Source organism: Exophiala mesophila (assembly GCF_000836275.1).
Source record: "Exophiala mesophila strain CBS 40295 unplaced genomic scaffold supercont1.5, whole genome shotgun sequence".
NCBI lineage: Eukaryota > Fungi > Ascomycota > Eurotiomycetes > Chaetothyriales > Herpotrichiellaceae > Exophiala > Exophiala mesophila.
The window spans coordinates 790977-806961 of NW_015622508.1; the positions used below are offsets into that span (position 1 = coordinate 790977).

The 15985-nt window shown below is 51.5% G+C and overlaps 5 protein-coding genes across 9 annotated transcripts; 2 read left to right on the top strand and 3 right to left on the bottom strand.

The window, feature by feature from the left end:
* Positions 1-130: 130 nt before the first annotated feature.
* PV10_07063 (uncharacterized protein) lies at positions 131-1949 on the bottom strand (the record flags this gene model as incomplete). Its single annotated transcript, XM_016371922.1, has 2 exons — positions 1432-1949; positions 131-1381 (listed from the first exon to the last, which is right to left on the bottom strand). Exons 1-2 carry the CDS (start codon positions 1774-1776, stop codon positions 131-133), a joined length of 1596 nt encoding a protein of 531 aa, XP_016221254.1. The 5' UTR covers positions 1777-1949.
* Positions 1950-2206: 257 nt separating this feature from the next.
* Positions 2207-5079, bottom strand: PV10_07064 (uncharacterized protein). Its single transcript, XM_016371923.1, has 4 exons — positions 4508-5079; positions 4338-4443; positions 3971-4267; positions 2207-3916 (listed from the first exon to the last, which is right to left on the bottom strand). The coding sequence occupies exons 2-4, from the start codon at positions 4363-4365 to the stop codon at positions 2409-2411; spliced, it is 1833 nt and encodes a 610-aa protein (XP_016221255.1). The 5' UTR covers positions 4366-4443; positions 4508-5079; the 3' UTR covers positions 2207-2408.
* Positions 5080-6061: 982 nt separating this feature from the next.
* Positions 6062-10767, bottom strand: PV10_07065 (biotin-[acetyl-CoA-carboxylase] ligase). 3 transcript variants are annotated; one of them, XM_016371926.1, is made up of 4 exons: positions 10290-10767; positions 9599-10235; positions 8176-9547; positions 6062-8077 (listed from the first exon to the last, which is right to left on the bottom strand). In XM_016371926.1, exons 1-4 carry the CDS (start codon positions 10324-10326, stop codon positions 8066-8068), a joined length of 2058 nt encoding a protein of 685 aa, XP_016221258.1. In that variant the 5' UTR covers positions 10327-10767; the 3' UTR covers positions 6062-8065. The 3 variants fall into 3 exon arrangements, with proteins under 3 accessions (XP_016221258.1, XP_016221257.1, XP_016221256.1); XM_016371925.1 differs by having other exon boundaries at positions 9599-10767; XM_016371924.1 differs by having other exon boundaries at positions 8176-10767.
* On the top strand, positions 10468-12733 carry PV10_07066 (mitochondrial genome maintenance protein mgm101). Of its 3 annotated transcripts, XM_016371928.1 has the most exons (6): positions 10468-10554; positions 10612-10643; positions 10713-10777; positions 10958-11820; positions 11870-12098; positions 12154-12733. In XM_016371928.1, the coding sequence occupies exons 4-6, from the start codon at positions 11306-11308 to the stop codon at positions 12190-12192; spliced, it is 783 nt and encodes a 260-aa protein (XP_016221260.1). In that variant the 5' UTR covers positions 10468-10554; positions 10612-10643; positions 10713-10777; positions 10958-11305; the 3' UTR covers positions 12193-12733. The 3 variants fall into 3 exon arrangements, with proteins under 3 accessions (XP_016221260.1, XP_016221259.1, XP_016221261.1); XM_016371927.1 differs by having other exon boundaries at positions 10468-10643; XM_016371929.1 differs by lacking the exons at positions 10468-10554; positions 10612-10643; positions 10713-10777 and having other exon boundaries at positions 10860-11820.
* A 739-nt stretch (positions 12734-13472) lies between these two features.
* PV10_07067 (uncharacterized protein) lies at positions 13473-15897 on the top strand. The gene is made up of 2 exons (XM_016371930.1): positions 13473-14738; positions 14792-15897. Exons 1-2 carry the CDS (start codon positions 14073-14075, stop codon positions 15545-15547), a joined length of 1422 nt encoding a protein of 473 aa, XP_016221262.1. The 5' UTR covers positions 13473-14072; the 3' UTR covers positions 15548-15897.
* The last annotated feature ends 88 nt before the right edge of the window (positions 15898-15985 follow it).

Sequence of the window (15985 nt, forward strand, 5' to 3'; positions counted from 1 at the left end):
CCAGTAGTCGTACATTTCATCAATTCCAACAACAGTCGTAACATCATAGACAGACAAAATCCATACTGGAGATAGACACCAACTGAAGACAATCGACTCGAAAGCACCTCGAGAGAATCAACGGGCTGGCTCAACGACTTGGCTTGGTCCTACCAGCAATCAGGGTTGTGCCGCCCTTCTTCAGTCCCTCGAGCTCCTCGTCCACATCGGCGATCTTGGTTCGCACCCGACGGTCGCGCCGCTTGACTTCCATTTCAAACCGGAGCGCAACTTTCCTTCTCTCGACCCGGACGCGCATCAACCTTTGCATTTCATCACGTATTCGCTCAAGGAACCATCCGGCCGTGGCTTCGCGGTCTACATCGCTCTGCGACCGGAAGAGTGCTGTCTGGTCCTGTACCTGCATCTTGGTCAGATTTTGCAGCTTGGCCGACAATGACATGGAGTTTCCATGAGCGTCTACTGCAGGGGGTGCCTCTTCCACGGTTGGGTCTAACCAGAATGGAATTCTGTCAAGGTCATCAAAACTCTTTTGAGCAAGTGTGGAAGGCGAGAAGTCGATGCCAAGGTCGTGTGGTCGTTTTGTGCCTCGCGGAGATGGCGCCAGCCCAGAAGTCGGGCCATATTGTAACTTGTCTGGCGGGGCCCTCCCTTGATCTTCCTCAGATGACGATTCCTCAGGATAAGACGATACCTTGGACGACATGTCTTGACGTGGTGGTTGCGGTGCCAGAAATGCAGTGGCTTCACTCTCCACCGTCTGGACAACGTGATCTCGGCGATCTTTGAAGCGATGGTTGACATTGCTAGGGTCATGATTCGGATTTCCGAGCGAAATCTCAAGCACAGGGTCATGTCGTAAGTCCTTGAGTGAAGGAAGAGGTGGACTGGTTGCTTCGTTCGTTTGGTTCAAGTTTGTCGATTTCTTGAGGAGGGGGCCAGCCTGCGGGTCAAAGGCAGGCTGTAGCCGAGATGGAGTGTCAATCCACTGAGGCCGTTCTTGTGGATACTCATCTTCTTCGTCGTCATCGTCGAAACTGAAGGTTTCATTACCAGCATAGCTGTCGCCGGGCTCGTTCGCATTGTGAAAAGCACCATATTTAGGCTCTTTGCCTTGCAACTTCCTCTCGCGGTCGACAGCGGCCATCCAATCATTATTGCCAAAATTGCCTAATTCAGGCTGTCGAAAGTCTTTGGGAGGACGAGGTTGCCGAGTGAAGGTCCAGGGACAGTGTGAAGATCGGGCAAGAGGCTCATGCGGTTGGTTTGGCTCATTGGAATGATCCAGCATGCCCCCCGCAACATACTCGTTGTTGGTGAAGCTGTCAGTGTCATCCATATGAATACTTGTCAAGGTATCGTCAAGGACTGAGGTACGAGGCTTGTGAATTGTCAGTGAGAGATATCATACTGCCCCAAGGGAGACGGAACCTTGTGATGCGGAGGGGCTGTGTGTTTGACCGTCACATCTTGTTGTCTCGACCCGAAAGATGGCTGAGCCTGTGGTATATGGGAAGCACTCTTACTAAAGGTGTCCTTTATGGGAATCTTGAGGGTGGATGGGTCGAGAGGAGGGTTATCAATTTGGGCAACGCCATTGTGACTGTTGCTGCGATTGTGACGGCTATTCAGTCCTGAAAGAGGACGATCTCGACCACGAGTTTGAAGGAGAGAAGGCTGCGGTGTAGAGGACCTATTTGCCAATTTCCCTTGTTCGTTGGCAGTGTTAGCAGACGACTGCTTTTGGTTTTGCTTGAGAGTCGAGTTTAAGGGCATGATGGTGGAATGGTGTTTAGCATCTGGAGGCCGCCCTGAGTGCGAATGTCAGGGTTCCTAGAAGTTCATCGGTGGAGTTGAAGAAAGGTCATGCGTGTCTATACCGGATGACGGGTCTTGCATACAACGATTGAAGACCGTGGAGGTAGAGACACCGTGGCGGTGAATTGTTACCGTGGGAAATGGATGATCGCATATGGTGCGAAAGTTGATGTCAGAAGAGGCAGCCACGATGGATGTCATGTCACGTTTTCCAAGACGCGGGCGCGACACGTGATCACGTGCATCCAAGGGCTCTATATGGAAAGTATTAAACGAGGGCACTTGCTCCGTGCCTTTGACCAGTTCTATTTGCAACTATGCATGATGATCTATATGAGCATCGAATAGAACAATAGTTCAAACAATGTATCATATTTCTACATTGTTACCAAGGGTGGTGAATGTCAGATGTATGCCTCGCCATAGACGACTACACAGGCCTCCTCACCACCTTGCCTCGATGGTCAAAATGAATTCAAGAATCGATTCAAAAAGATAAAGAAAGAGTTCATCTCAACGCTCGGTACGCTTAATCCCAGCAGTCGAGGTATCATAAGAGGTCATACAAGACCATCATTGGAACGTAGATCCTAAGAGGACCCAGTCACGGAGCCAGCCCCTGAGCCTGTTGCTGAACCAGAGCCTGAGCCCGAACCTGATTGCTCTTGACCAGAGCTTGATGTGGTCCCAGCCCCAGATCTCGAACCACTCGAGGACTTGGTCGTTCTCTTTCGGCCGCCGTATTGATCCTGTCCATCTTCAGGATTTTCCCCCGGGCCACCAAACGCATCGCCATGACCTCTTCTCTTCGGTCGTCTCCAGGCGGGCATTGTGGTGGACCGTTTCCAGAGAACCTCATCATCACTACTACCTAGCTCGTCTTCCTTCCTAGGCATTCGAACTGGCTCATCCATGCCATCGAAGGGCCGGTGGGCACTGCCAGAGAAGCCATTGTAGAGGTCGTAAGGGTCCGCATCTGCTTTGGGGTCCCAGATCGGGAGACCTCCCGGCGGCTGTGACTCTCCGACAGGACTACCACTCGCATAGTCGACCAGAGAACCGTTAATACCTGTGAGAGACCAGGCAAAGACTGCGACATCTCTGATGGCAGCCATGAAGCCAGATTCCACGGAGCTGGTGTCTGTGGACGAGGCCAAGGATTCCACCGCGTCTTGTGGCACACCAGATGGTAGGACTGGCTGTGGAGCCCATGGTGAGGCGAAGAGACCATTGGTATAATAATCTGCCTCTGTGACACCGAGTGTGGGCGGCACGAGTGGCTTAGCACGGCGGAGGATGACGACTAATCCGTCTGAGCTGCACGAAACGACAGCCTCGAGTTCCAGGCCTCTCTCAGAAGAGTCATCTCGCGGGGTGGAAGAGGAAGACGAGGCCGCTCGTTCCGGTGGGTCGAAGATGGCATCGGCGGCACCAGGACCTAGATCGGTACTGTTTCCAGAGGATGATCTGTGAATGAGATCGGTTGCTTCAGAGGGCGGTTGAAGGAGGTCGCCATCAGTCGACGAATGACTGGCTGATTGCGGGTGAGGATCTTGGCTTTGATTTGAGGTAGCGTTTGGTCCAGAGGACGGGGTAGATGCGTTGTTGGAGGGCCGAGATGTTGGAGCATCGGTCATGGACACTGACGAGCCAGACCTGGGTCCATTTCCCAGAGCGACACCACCGTCGTCATCCTCGTCGCTGGTATCCTCAGGCAAGCCGACCTCGGGGCCATTGCCATGATCCTGCAAAGGGTTGCGATATCGAAACCTCAAGTATGCGATTGAGTCGTTGGCTTTGGCACTTTCGAGGGTTTTGACAGCATCAGGAAGGCAATTTTCTGTAATGCAGTAGTAGAAACTTCTACCGATGAGGTCATCAGGGGCCAGGCCTAGAATGCTGGAGACGCCATCGGTCGCGTGCATGACGGTCGAGGTGCGTGTAAAGCGATTGAGGAACAAAGCTGCCCTGGGTTCATTCTGGAGATCTGGTGACTGTTGAGTGAACTTGTTGGAGAGATAGGACAACATGTGATAACGGGGATCACGAGGAGACGAGGAGAAGATGCGCCGGACCGCCCCACTGGCCAATTCGCGCTCTATAAAGAATCAGTGAGGAAGGATTGGTGGGCACAGTAGACGGCAATGCTCACGTTTTGCCTTGGGTCCTTGACGATAAATACTGGTGCTGGCGACCAAAACGTCGTGAACGACGGTGAAGACACACTCACATCCGATCCAAGAGCCATCCTTGTGCTGGACACGACAGTAGCTAAGGACTGATGCCTTATCGAGGCTGACACCTCGACCGTGAACTTCACGGGCAAATGGGATCTCCTCGGGATGGAAATAGTCCCAGCATGATTTTCCAAGCACCTCGTGTGGAAGATAGCCAAGGATATCCTCTATGGACTCGGAGCAATACCTGATTCGAGCCTCCTCGGACAGATCTAGGGTGCTGTTAGTGGGGGCTTTGATACAAGCGGTCAAGAATGAGCTGAGCACAGCAATATAGCATACCTAAAATGGTGATGAAGACAGTTTCCATGGTATTTAGAGATGGGGAAGATGGATCAAGGGCCAATAGCCGTTGATGTGCCGAGCAGCCCTAAAAGACGCTGGACTTCTGAAGACAAAACCGAATGAGCTTGGTGATGGTTCATATAGAAAAGAGATGCTGGCTCACGTACCCCAGACCCCTTGAGGTCTCGTTGACCGTTGAGGAGATGAACCAATGGGGTTTAGGATGGTAGTGCAAAAGCAGTGCAAGTTGTGTGACGACAAGGATTGACGTCGTGCGGATACGGAACTCAGGTCAGGGTATCCTGCTAGAGGATGCAAGCGTATCTGCAAGTGGCGACCAGGTCAGATGCGTCTGCGTCTGCGTATGCGTATGCGTAGGCGCCTCGTCAAGAGGGTGGAGGGCAGATCATGTCCAGTGAGAGCGCAATTCAAGGACCCTAGTGCCACGCAGCTCGCTAAACCAGCAACATCCACAAAGGCTGCAAGAGATGGTATCGAGATCTGTCGCTTGATCTACGAGGCTCGAACCGGAAAGCCGAGATTTGATATAGTGCCACTAAGCTGTGATAAACGAGACGCCTAGAGCCCGAGGTGGAGGTGTGCAATGTTCAAGAAGATATGAGATGCGGATGCACACGAGGTCAAACAAGCCAGTCAAAACTGTTTACCAAAGGCCAGAGAATTGAAAGCTCAGTTGATGAAGCTCGGCATGAATGATTAACAAAGACCCAAGATGAGAATTTGAGGTGGAGTGGAAAAATCGCCACCCACGTCGGATCCAACATTGAACAGGGACAAGGAGGAAGCCGGGTTCTTGGCCCGTCGTGCTCATCCATGTCTAATAATTGTGAACTTGTTAAAGCCCAAACCTTGTAGTTAAGAGGGACATGAGGCTATGCTTCTCGTCGCCCGGCCTGAGTAGCGCGGCATATCTTTACTGGGGTCTGGGATCATCCTTCTCGTTGCCTTGATTGGGGGCATGGCCTGGACTCTGATGGGTGGGGAGGCACATAATGGAGGGAGTTAAGAGAGGGGGCAGAGGGGCAGAGGGGCAGAGAGAGAGAGAGCATTCCATACGAGCATTGAGTACCAATCGTCGTGGCTACAGAGAGCAAGTTTTGGTGGTTTAGGCGTCTCTGGGTACTTGTACATAAGGCACGAGCTCTTGAAAATGCAGCTGCTCAGGCACACATGGATGCCTCCTAACGGGTTATTTAGTGACCATAGGTTACAGGCGAGGAACCTTAGGTACCTACTAGGTAGCCATTAATAAGTGCTGTGACACTGGACCAGGAACCTCAATAGGAACATTCGCCAAAGATCATCAGCAACAACACTACACATTTGCTTCAATCACAAGTCATGCATCCCTCCATGTGAGTAGCCATCTTCGGATCCATCTATGAGGTTTTCTGTATTATCTTCTTCCATTATGTCTTGGTCCCATGACGCAGGCCAAGTCCAAGGGGCCGTGGCGCCCGAGGCCGGCTAAGGAACAGTCCTCAGGCTGCTTTCTCCTTCTCAAGGCACGGCAGAGAAATGGAAAGCTGCCAGCACGCCCCATAGATGCCTCCATAGGCACTTCGGCCTTAACACCGTCGCAGTGACAGGAACCATGACTTCAATGTCCCAAGGGGCTAGGAGCGCCTCAGTGCCCCATATCCCTCTCTCGTCTCCCCACAGGTGCTCGGATAGCAACCACTAAGAAGCCTGTCGCCCCCCCTTACAGATCTCGATCGCTCTATAACCCTTGCCTATTCCGCCTAATTGACTTGCCGAACCCCTCAGCCGCGGGCGCTTGCTAACTGGAGCCCACTCTTCGCCCATCTGGTCCTGGATGGAGCAGGATGATCATGGTTGTTCGCCAACAATTCCATACGTTTCTCTAGATCACAGCCTACTCTGAGAACACGCAATAACCGCAAAATAGTTCCAATTTTGCTTGCGCACAGGATTTGTCTCCCTCCCGGCCAGCGTGCAACATGACTCGTCAATCGTCGGTGTGCGGGTTGCTGCCAGCCCTTGATCACCAACGTCGTCGATTCAAGGGACAACAAATGTCACCTCCAAACACGTGGTAACAGAACGACCAGAGTCAGCCTGTGCATGTTCCAAAGTTGTCTTGAGCAACGACCTGTCCGTTGTGGCAGCTGTCAATGTTCGGATCATTCCACCTGCCAAATGCTTTGTCGTTGCTAGCCCACGTCCTCTTTAGCCCATCACCATTTCATGCATTCTTAGGGTCTGTTCGTGCACGTTCATCATCAGATTTCCAGTCTCATTCACCACCGCTCAACCTCAGTCTCATGCGTCTAGCCACCGTGCCTGGCATCTGCTTCCCAAGCCTGCCTGTCGAGTTCTCGTGGCACAGTGCGTCGGCCTCTGCATGGCCTGGCCATCCTTTCCATTCAAGCTACACGGCATGAAGCCAACGTGCAATAGATGCCGAGCCTGAGTTGTCTCCAGTGCCCTACACATGCGGCCAAAGAGCGGTGATGATCTCGTGCTTCCATTGGCGCAAGGACCCTCTCAATGCTGGTCCATACTCTCCGACTCTGCCCTGATCTCGTGCCTTCGTTAAAAGCCCAACGGGGCAATCTTTCCCATGCACTGTTCAAAGGGCAGGGAATGCTTCCAACAGCGGTGTCCTGGCGCAATATCCGAACTTCAACCAAATTCAAGGATGGCCGTCGTCACTCCCAGGCATCCCCGAACGATGGCGTTTTTTAGTGTCTGGGAGTACTTCTTAGTCCCGCACTTTCATTTTGATCGTCGATGACCTGCATTAGTTGCCGAGCCGCCGAAAATCCTGCGCAGATTGATTGCCCAGACTCGCCATCCTTGTTCTCAACCGGAGATAGCCTGGAACCTATCTTGTCCAAGTCCGAGAGCAACGTACTGTGGCTGATAGAGTTTGTACCCTTCCAAATACTGTGATGTCCAGGGACGCTCTAATGGTACAGCAAAGCCTGATACCTTTATAGATTGCTGCAGCATGGCTTTCGTATTTGGCTGGGGCCTCATGCAAGCGCCTCGGGCAAATAGCATTCCAAGTTCAAGGATGCTGTCTATCCTGTAATACTCCCACATGAGTGAAAGTGCTCTTGGTGCATTTGCATCTTTCAACCGTTGCTTGCTCTTCTGTGTACTTTCAAGTCACATGGCCTGTTTGGCTGTCTCGCGTCTTGTAGTCGCCGAACGAAACATTTCTTCCTAGATGGGACATTCGACATAGTCGACAAACAATTCACACAGCAGTGCAACAGCAGAGGAATATGCCCGTTGCATGTCAGCCCTTGATGCCGGAAGCACTAACGTTTGGTGACGTTGCCAAATCCGAGATTAGAGCTCATGCTGTGTGACCGATAAATTTGCGCCTGGTTCCCGGCGGTTCGAGGACCGGTCCATCACTTATGGCACCAGTCATCACGCTGGCCACGTTGTGTCCATTTCGCCAGCGCGAAATTGATCAAAGATTGGGCAAATTGACAGAGTGCTTGAACTTTTTTGAAAGTAGGTCGGGGCCGAGGCTGCATTGCAGGCATGAAACCACCTCGCTACGACATCGCTTCCACAACAATTCGAGCAGTGGTGGAGTGTACGAGCTGGCACATGCAGCATCTAGCCCCAATACTCACAGCGCGTTCTTTGCCGTAGTCCTCCTATTCCCTTAGGGGACCCTTAGAATTCTTCAGCCGCACTAGATTCTCCCACTGAAGGAGAAATCACAGCTTTCTCTGCAGCGTAAGGCCCATGGTTAGCAACATGTCGTCAGGATCAAATACACCGCAATCAGGCTGCACCGCGCCGTCACGGCGACAACTGTCAGACATACCTTGACAAGTCCTTTGAAGAAATCAAAACTATTTGCATCGCTCTGGAGCGTCCATCGTTTACCCGTCTCTCGATCCTCCCAACCCAATTCATCGGCGATCAAGAGCCCATAGTCTCGCGTGATGCCCTTGATGCGTGCTCGTTGCCCACCTTCAGCCTCCAAAGTCACAATTTGATCCATATGGAGCCAGTGAGCGTAGTACATTCTCTCTAGTTCTGCGTCGAATCCGGTCTCGAGGAAGCGGCTGTACAGCGAGTCGAATGTTGTGAGAATCCTAGCCAATAATTTTTCCAAAGTCAATGGGGCCACCTCTCGAGGCAAGGACTGAATGAGCTGATTCAGCGATGTGGTGGGGGCAGCATTAGAGGTATTGATGCCTATCCCACACACTGCAATGTATTCCTTGGTGTTGTAGTGGCTATTGACTAGAATTCCGCCAATCTTGGTGTAATTCTCATGGCGGTCCCCACCATTGTCGCGAGCTTTCACGGGGTCTAGGGCATAAATATCGTTGGGCCACTTGAGTTTGACGGGCATATCCTTGTAAAGGTTGCCCTCGTAGGATTTAATACCATTGACAATTGCAATGGCGGCCAGGTACTGGACGAAGACAACCGGTGCCGCCTGCATCCGAGCCATTGGATGGCGAATGACTGTGCTGAACATCAGACTACCAGCTGGCGACACCCAAACATTTGAACCCCTGCCTCGGCCCGCCACCTGGACAGTTGCTGTTGCTGTGAAACCCTGTGGGAGATTACGAAGAAGACGAGTGTTCTTTTCCAGCATCGTGTTGGTCGATGTTACCACCTCGCCATAGAGGAGATGGTTTCCAAAAGTCGGAGTGAAGCGAGACTTGCCTTGGTACTCGTGTAGATTGGCGTAGTACGCGTGATGATTGAAATACGGAGTCTCTTTTGGCAGGGGGTATTCATCCTCGTGTACGAGGACTTGTTTCACCACGGTGTTATAGTCGATGATTCGATCGACGCTGCCATCGAGCTGGTCAGTATCATCTTTTTCGTCATTTTCGGTAGGTAGTGCTTTTGCCAAATCGACCATCTTCCACGTCGCAGGTTTCACGATATGGAAGGTGTCGTTGTCATCTTTGATGAGCTCCTCGCCGTTCTCATCCTTGCGGGTGACGTCGGCGAGGCTCGAGACAAGTGCTGCAGTGTGTTGGGGTTGGAGCGATGATAGGTGCAAGCGGGAGAGAGAAGGTACATTTTGCTCGTCGCTCACGACCAAGCCAAGCTTGTTGAGACATGCCTTGATAAAATCCATGCGATGTTTCTCGTCGTTGGCCAGAGCAGCAATGACCTCTGAGAAGCCTGGTACACTCGGCTTTGGTTCTAAGTTGGCAGCTGCAAACCTGGACTTCGTCAGTGACCAGTCATCCGCCGGCTTTCCGAGGAACACGAACTCAGGATGTGGTCCTGTCAACAAAGCGGCACCCTCTCCAACTTTGCAATAAACAACAGCGGCGGAGCCTTCACCTGAGTCGACAGCCAAAGGATCAGAGTAGCTCGCAAGCACCTCGACGCCCTTGTCCTTGTACTTGAAAGCATCGACAAAAACGCCGCCACCATTGTAGTACGACTTGAAAACATTGGGCACCGTCCCAGCAGATAGGGCACTCTTATTGACTTGGAGGTCGACGGCACGAGCCCCTTTTTCGCTGTGGTACACGAAGCCCGGAAAAGCGCAGCCTCGATCGATGCCAGGGAAGAAGGCGAGCTCCCGGTCGCCAACGACCTCGAGCAGCTTGTTACCAACTTCGAACTCGCATCTGGCACTACCATAGTAGCCACCTGCACAAAAGCCGATGTATCTACCACCGCCCGCCACATACTGACGGATGCGTCGATTGCCTTCGCCATTCAGTGTGCTGCAATATCCCTGGTCGGCGCCTCCGGGAAAGACCAGGGCTGCGCAACTGGCGGTCCACGGCTCCTTAAGGAGCATATCTCCCGTGACTGGAATGACTGCATAGTTTGGTGACAGGAGCCTCCGTAGAGTGAAAAGACAGTGACGAACGGATTCGACGGTACTGCCAAGGCCTGAAGAAAGCATTAGATTTTGATTGCGGCGCCATTCATCCTGGGTGAGCGCACCAGAATAGACGAGAATGTTCATGCGCTTTGTAGACATGATTGCAACTAACGTGGCGATGCAATCTTGGGAGATGGTGGCAGAGGAATAAACATCAACGGGGTGTGTCAGATGACTTTGACCCCCAAGAGTCTACAGTTCTCCGCCTACCCGTGACAAGCGTAACCTGCCTTTCTTTTCCAAACCTCAACCTACCACAAGAGCAGAAATGTCCGAGAAAGAGACGGCCACCAAGGCTGAAGCGGCTGAGGAGGAGTTAGATGATTGGTAGAGGCCCTGGAAGGTTGACGCCGATGGTGAAGATGGGCTAATTTGCAAGGACAGGGATCAGCGGATTTTCAGCACTGGGTGCGCTGGTAAGAGGAGTTCAAACGCAGAGAGCACCAGCAAAAGACCACTGACGCAAGACACTTGATTGAATTTAGAAGAGCAATTGCGGATGAATGATTGTTACTATGACAAGAAAGATTGGCGAGTATGTCGAAGTGAGGTGAGTGAAGTTGTCGAGTCCCCAACCAAGAAGGTGAAGCAAGCTTGAGCAGACTTTTGTCCGAGGCAAGCGCGAGGGGGATCCCCAATTGCAGTTTGCAGCCGCCCCCAGACTTCCACACCCAATGTCTCAGCCAATCTATCAGACTACCTTACCTAACTTGACTTCTGCACCAACCAGATGGAGGCATTCAGAGAATGTTGGAAGAGAAATGGCAATGAGCAGCGCACACAGTCTCGAGATGTGGCAAAGCAAAAGTGACAATTGAATCAATTCCATGCTGCATGCTGCTTTGAAGGGGCCTCAAGGAACCATGTTCCAGACCATCAGACTGCACCTGGGTCACGTGGGTTGGTGTTGGCAACGCGATTCGAAAAGACTCTTTTGCATTCAACTTCAGCCAACCTCAATCGCATCAAACAAGAGATTTTGTAAGAATAATCCTGATATCTTGTACAATAGAAATCTCAATTCTCTCCCACCGTTGTTTCTGTTGTACACCCAAGAATCGCCTTCCTCCCAGACGTCATGTCTTTAGCCTCGCGACTGTGCAGGCAGTGCATGCGGTCCACGTTTCGCAGCCACCCTACCACTTCTCTCCCACGTCAATCCCTTCACTCTTCAACCTCTCGCAGCGTCTATACCGCATCTCGGTCATTCAAAGCCGAGCCTACTATAGGGAAGGCTGCCTCACCTACGCCAACAGAATCCACCACTCCCTCCTCATCGCCAACCCCGGCCCTCGCTGACCAGCCCTTCAACCTCCAAGAAGAAGACCCAACGCACGTTGACTGGGCGACATCGTTCCATGGCCTTTCCGTACAACCATTCTCCAAAGAAGCAGCAGATGTCTTATTAGCACCAATTGTGGAACATGACATTGAGATCAAGCCTGATGGGATCATCTATCTACCCGAGATCAAATATCGAAGAATCTTAAACAGGGCTTTTGGGCCAGGTGGCTGGGGTCTTGCACCAAGAAGCGAGACCATTGTCACGGAAAAATTAGTCACGCGTGAATATGCTCTACTTGCACATGGAAGGTAGGTCGGCCTGTTGTTTCGCAGACAAGCTCTTTTGACCATCTTCTAGACTTGTCTCGATTGCACGAGGGGAACAGGCTTACTTCAACAAGGATGGAGTTTCTACAGCATCCGAAGGATGCAAGTCTAATGCCATGATGAGGTGTTGCAAAGACCTCGGCGTCGCAAGTGAACTTTGGGATCCTCGATTCATTCGAAAATGGAAGTCAACGCACGCTCGCGAGGCTTTTGTGGAGCATCAAGGAACTAAGAAACGCACAAAGATATGGCTGCGCAAGGTAGGTGCCTTCTGGCGACCATGTACGAGACGAAGGAAATACTAAAATCGATCAGGGCGATCCAGTTTCTTATCCATATGTGGAGAAGAAGTGATGATTTTCGGAGCCAGCAAGTATTTTGTCTATCAACGCCAACCTCAACCAACATACACGATATAACTAGGACCAAATTTTCCAAAACTAACCGGTCGATACCGGACCGCATTTGCGTCCAGTTGGCCCCAACACGCCTTCAGCCCAGCTCCGAATTCAATCACACTCTATGCCGGAAAAGCTCGGTGGCCTTCCGAACCCAGGTGCGTCTTGAGCAATGATTCAGGTACAGCATTTGAGTGCGAGGCTATATCGTGCATTTGGCCATACATCAAGCAAGATATGACGCTCCCTTGTTTAAAAAAGAAAAGATGAGACAAGTTAGATTTGGAAATTGGGGTTAAATAACTCAGGGCTGGTAGCTCGAAGCAAAGCAAGAGCTTCTTGATGCCAAGATTTGTATTATAGACGGAGGGTGACTTGGCCTGCGCCTGGCAGCCTAGCATCCTAGCAGCCTCGCGGGTGTGTAAACCCGCGAACAGCCGCACTTTCACATGCACGTGCACCACAGGCACAATTGTTCATATGTAATGTTCCTCAAAGCCTCTCCTGCATGCGTTGTGCAACTATCTCATGCGCTATGATTGACACTGTTGCTATCGAAAGAACGAGACTGGCCACTGGACAATTCAAAACTAGATTGCTAGAAGCTCATAGGTAGTAGAAATGAGGCGTGACGCAACTAAGGCAGGTGCATAGTCGTACCTGCCTTGATAACAATGCCAACAATGACTTGGAGCTGATTATCCACGTCCAGAGTGGCCAGTCAGTTCAATCCAATTCCTTTTCAAGAGATGACTGTACAAAGGATCATATCACCAGAGCAGAGCTCGTAGAGTCCCTGTTCTTCCTACACTGGACTCGTTCGGCGAAACGCTTAGGAGGTCAACACCGAGGTTCCGAGACCCGCGACTATAGTCTATGAGTGTTCCACTTCTGGTGTGTTGTCGGCCCTTTTGACTGACTGACTGACAGCGCAGCGGTGAAGGAGTCGGATGATATTTGGGTCAGATACATGTGAAGATGATGAGAAGATGCAGATGACTAGCATCATCATGTGTGGTCAGGGTGAAATCAATAATGATGATGGCATGTTGTAATATTTTATTATATGTAGCCCGTCGAACTTACCTTTTCCGCCAGCCAGCGCGAGGATAGCATCGCTCTTGCTTGCTCCGGTAATCTTCCTGCGCCTTCCAAAGTGAAAGTGAAACTCGGGAGTGCATATCTACGGCAAGTGCGTGCAACCAATCCCATTGCTGGAATCCCATCTCCTTCTTGGGTCACGTCCTGCCTGCGTCCTGTCACGTTTCCCTTCTCATCCTCATCCTCCGCGTTTCCGCTTTTTCGCCTTTCCAAACCCTTGCTGGACCCTCGTCAGCCCCGCAGTTATCGCTTTTATTTGAACATTTCAGCTTAGTATATACTTCCAGCCAAGCATACCAAGAAGCTCCAAACGTCTCGCCTCCCATCGCCGAACGGAGCACCTTGTGTTGGTCATGAAGACTGGGTTTCCTTCTTTGACCTCTGACCTGATGAGGCTTCATGATAGCTGAGTCAGGCCTTGACTTGAGCCCGAAACCGACTTTATTCCACCGCATCACAGACCATCAACTTACTTTTCCACAGTCCTTTTGATCGTTGAACGTTTTCCGTCCGTTTCGAGCATAATTCAAGACCGAAATCTAGAGCATTCCTTCCATGACGAGAGAGCGTGGCGGTGCATCCACTCTGGTCTTTACCCACACGTGCCACACCTAACACGGTTCGCCAACTGACCGGTGTCTTGGACTGCTCCAAGTAGTCCGTGGACCTCTTGTACGGTTCTCCAGTCATAAAGATTCTAGCCCTGCTACCCCGCGAACCTCTTTCCTTCTTATTATGGCTGCCAATGCCTCCGACCTTCCTGACCACGCGACACCTGCGGCATCACCTGAAGAGGAAGAAGAGCTTCGTTTTGGCGAGGTGTGGAAGAAAGCTGGTACGAACGAAGTTGGCCCTCCGCTCTCCAAGCAGCGCACCGACAGCTCGAGGCGCAAATCGTCAATCCAATTCCATACTGCGGATGCGGAAGATACGATAAGACGAGAGAGCGTTGTTCAAGGTCCACGACCGCCCCTGGCACCTAAAAGGATGTCATCACCGCCTCCTCCGTCAAACTACCAGCGCGGAATCTCATTTGATACTTTTGAGAACCGAGATGCTGCCAGCGAGGCTTTTACCCTCAATTACAAACACCGAGATTACACTGCGACGTCACGTTCTCGCACGTTTCTATGTGGAACGGATGCCAAAGACTACTCAGAGTATGCTTTGGAGTGGATGTTGGACGAGCTGGTTGATGATGGTGACGAGATTGTCTGCCTGCGGGTGATTGAGAAAGACGCAAAAACCGCAGTCGACAGGACCTATGATCGGGGAAAGTATCGACACGAAGCACAGAAACTGCTCGACAGCGTTATCAAAAAGAATAGCTCGGAAGAAAAGGCCATCAGCATTATTATGGAATTGGCTGTTGGCAAAGTGCAAGAAATATTCCAACAAATGGTGCAGTCATTCGAGCCCAGCTCCGCAGTAGTGTCCAACTGACCATGTTACAGATCCAACTCTACGAGCCCGCAGCCCTCGTTGTGGGAACCCGGGGTCGAAATCTTGGAGGAATGCAAGGACTGTTGCCAGGTTCGGTGTCCAAGTATTGCCTCCAGCATTCACCGGTGCCAGTGATTGTGGTGCGACCCACGTCCAAACGACTGAGGAAGAAGAAAAAGCGTCAATTAGAGTCTGGTCGCAGCCTTTACAGCAACATGCTCGAGAAGGCACAGACTTCTGGAGGTAGTCATGTGTTTGACAAATCCAGTGGCGTATTTTCGATGCGAGCGACAGAACAAGAGGCCGAAGCAGTGGCAAAGGCCATTGGTCCACCCAAACGTGGTATTCTCAAGGGCACATACGGAGGATCTCTTCCTCGAGTGTCCTCGTCCAGGGGTGACGTAACGTCTGATGAGGACTCACCAGAGCGCCAGTTTGCGTTGCCCATTGGCTATCTGAGCACCGAAAGTGCGCCACGAGCTGACCTCGCGCTGAAGAGTCCCAGTATTGCAGCTCTGGAGGAGACGTGGGACGACGAGGATTTTGTCAAACAACCTCCAAAGTCACCGCGGCACATGCCAAAGACGGACCACAGCGCTATCGACGATGCAGTATCCGACACAGAAGACAGCTATCTTGGGGTGCCGAAGATTGTCGAGGAACGAAGACCATCGGTGAGGGAAACCACTCCATGGCTGGCCAACATCCTTCGCGACACGCCCCCTCCGCGGCGGTCTGCTAGCAAAGGTCGGTCACCCGCGCGATAGCACTGGCATCTCGTGGCATGAAGATGACATGAATGCCACTGGAATCTTGTGTTTAGGATGTTCCGTATGGCCATCATGGAGGTCGCGCGTCTTGAAAATGACGTCAATTGGAGTTGGTGAAATCAGAATCTCGGCCCTTGTATCCGAGTTGCAGGAACAAAGACCTATCAACCATGCATTGTGGTTTAAGTGAAAGTGAAAGGACACGGACGGCAGATATCAATGGGAAGGACCTTTGAAAGAAACCGTGAGAGACGATCGATATGACATGCAAGTATATACTTATCTTGTGACGCACGACAAGCGAGCGATATAGTACATGATCAGAATAACACTCGTTTCTCTTTTGAAGAGCTATTTTAAAGTGGGTTTTTCTCGTAGATCTGATGTTTGTGTTAATCTGTCATTTCTTGACGGGCTGGCTGAGATCAGATTGGA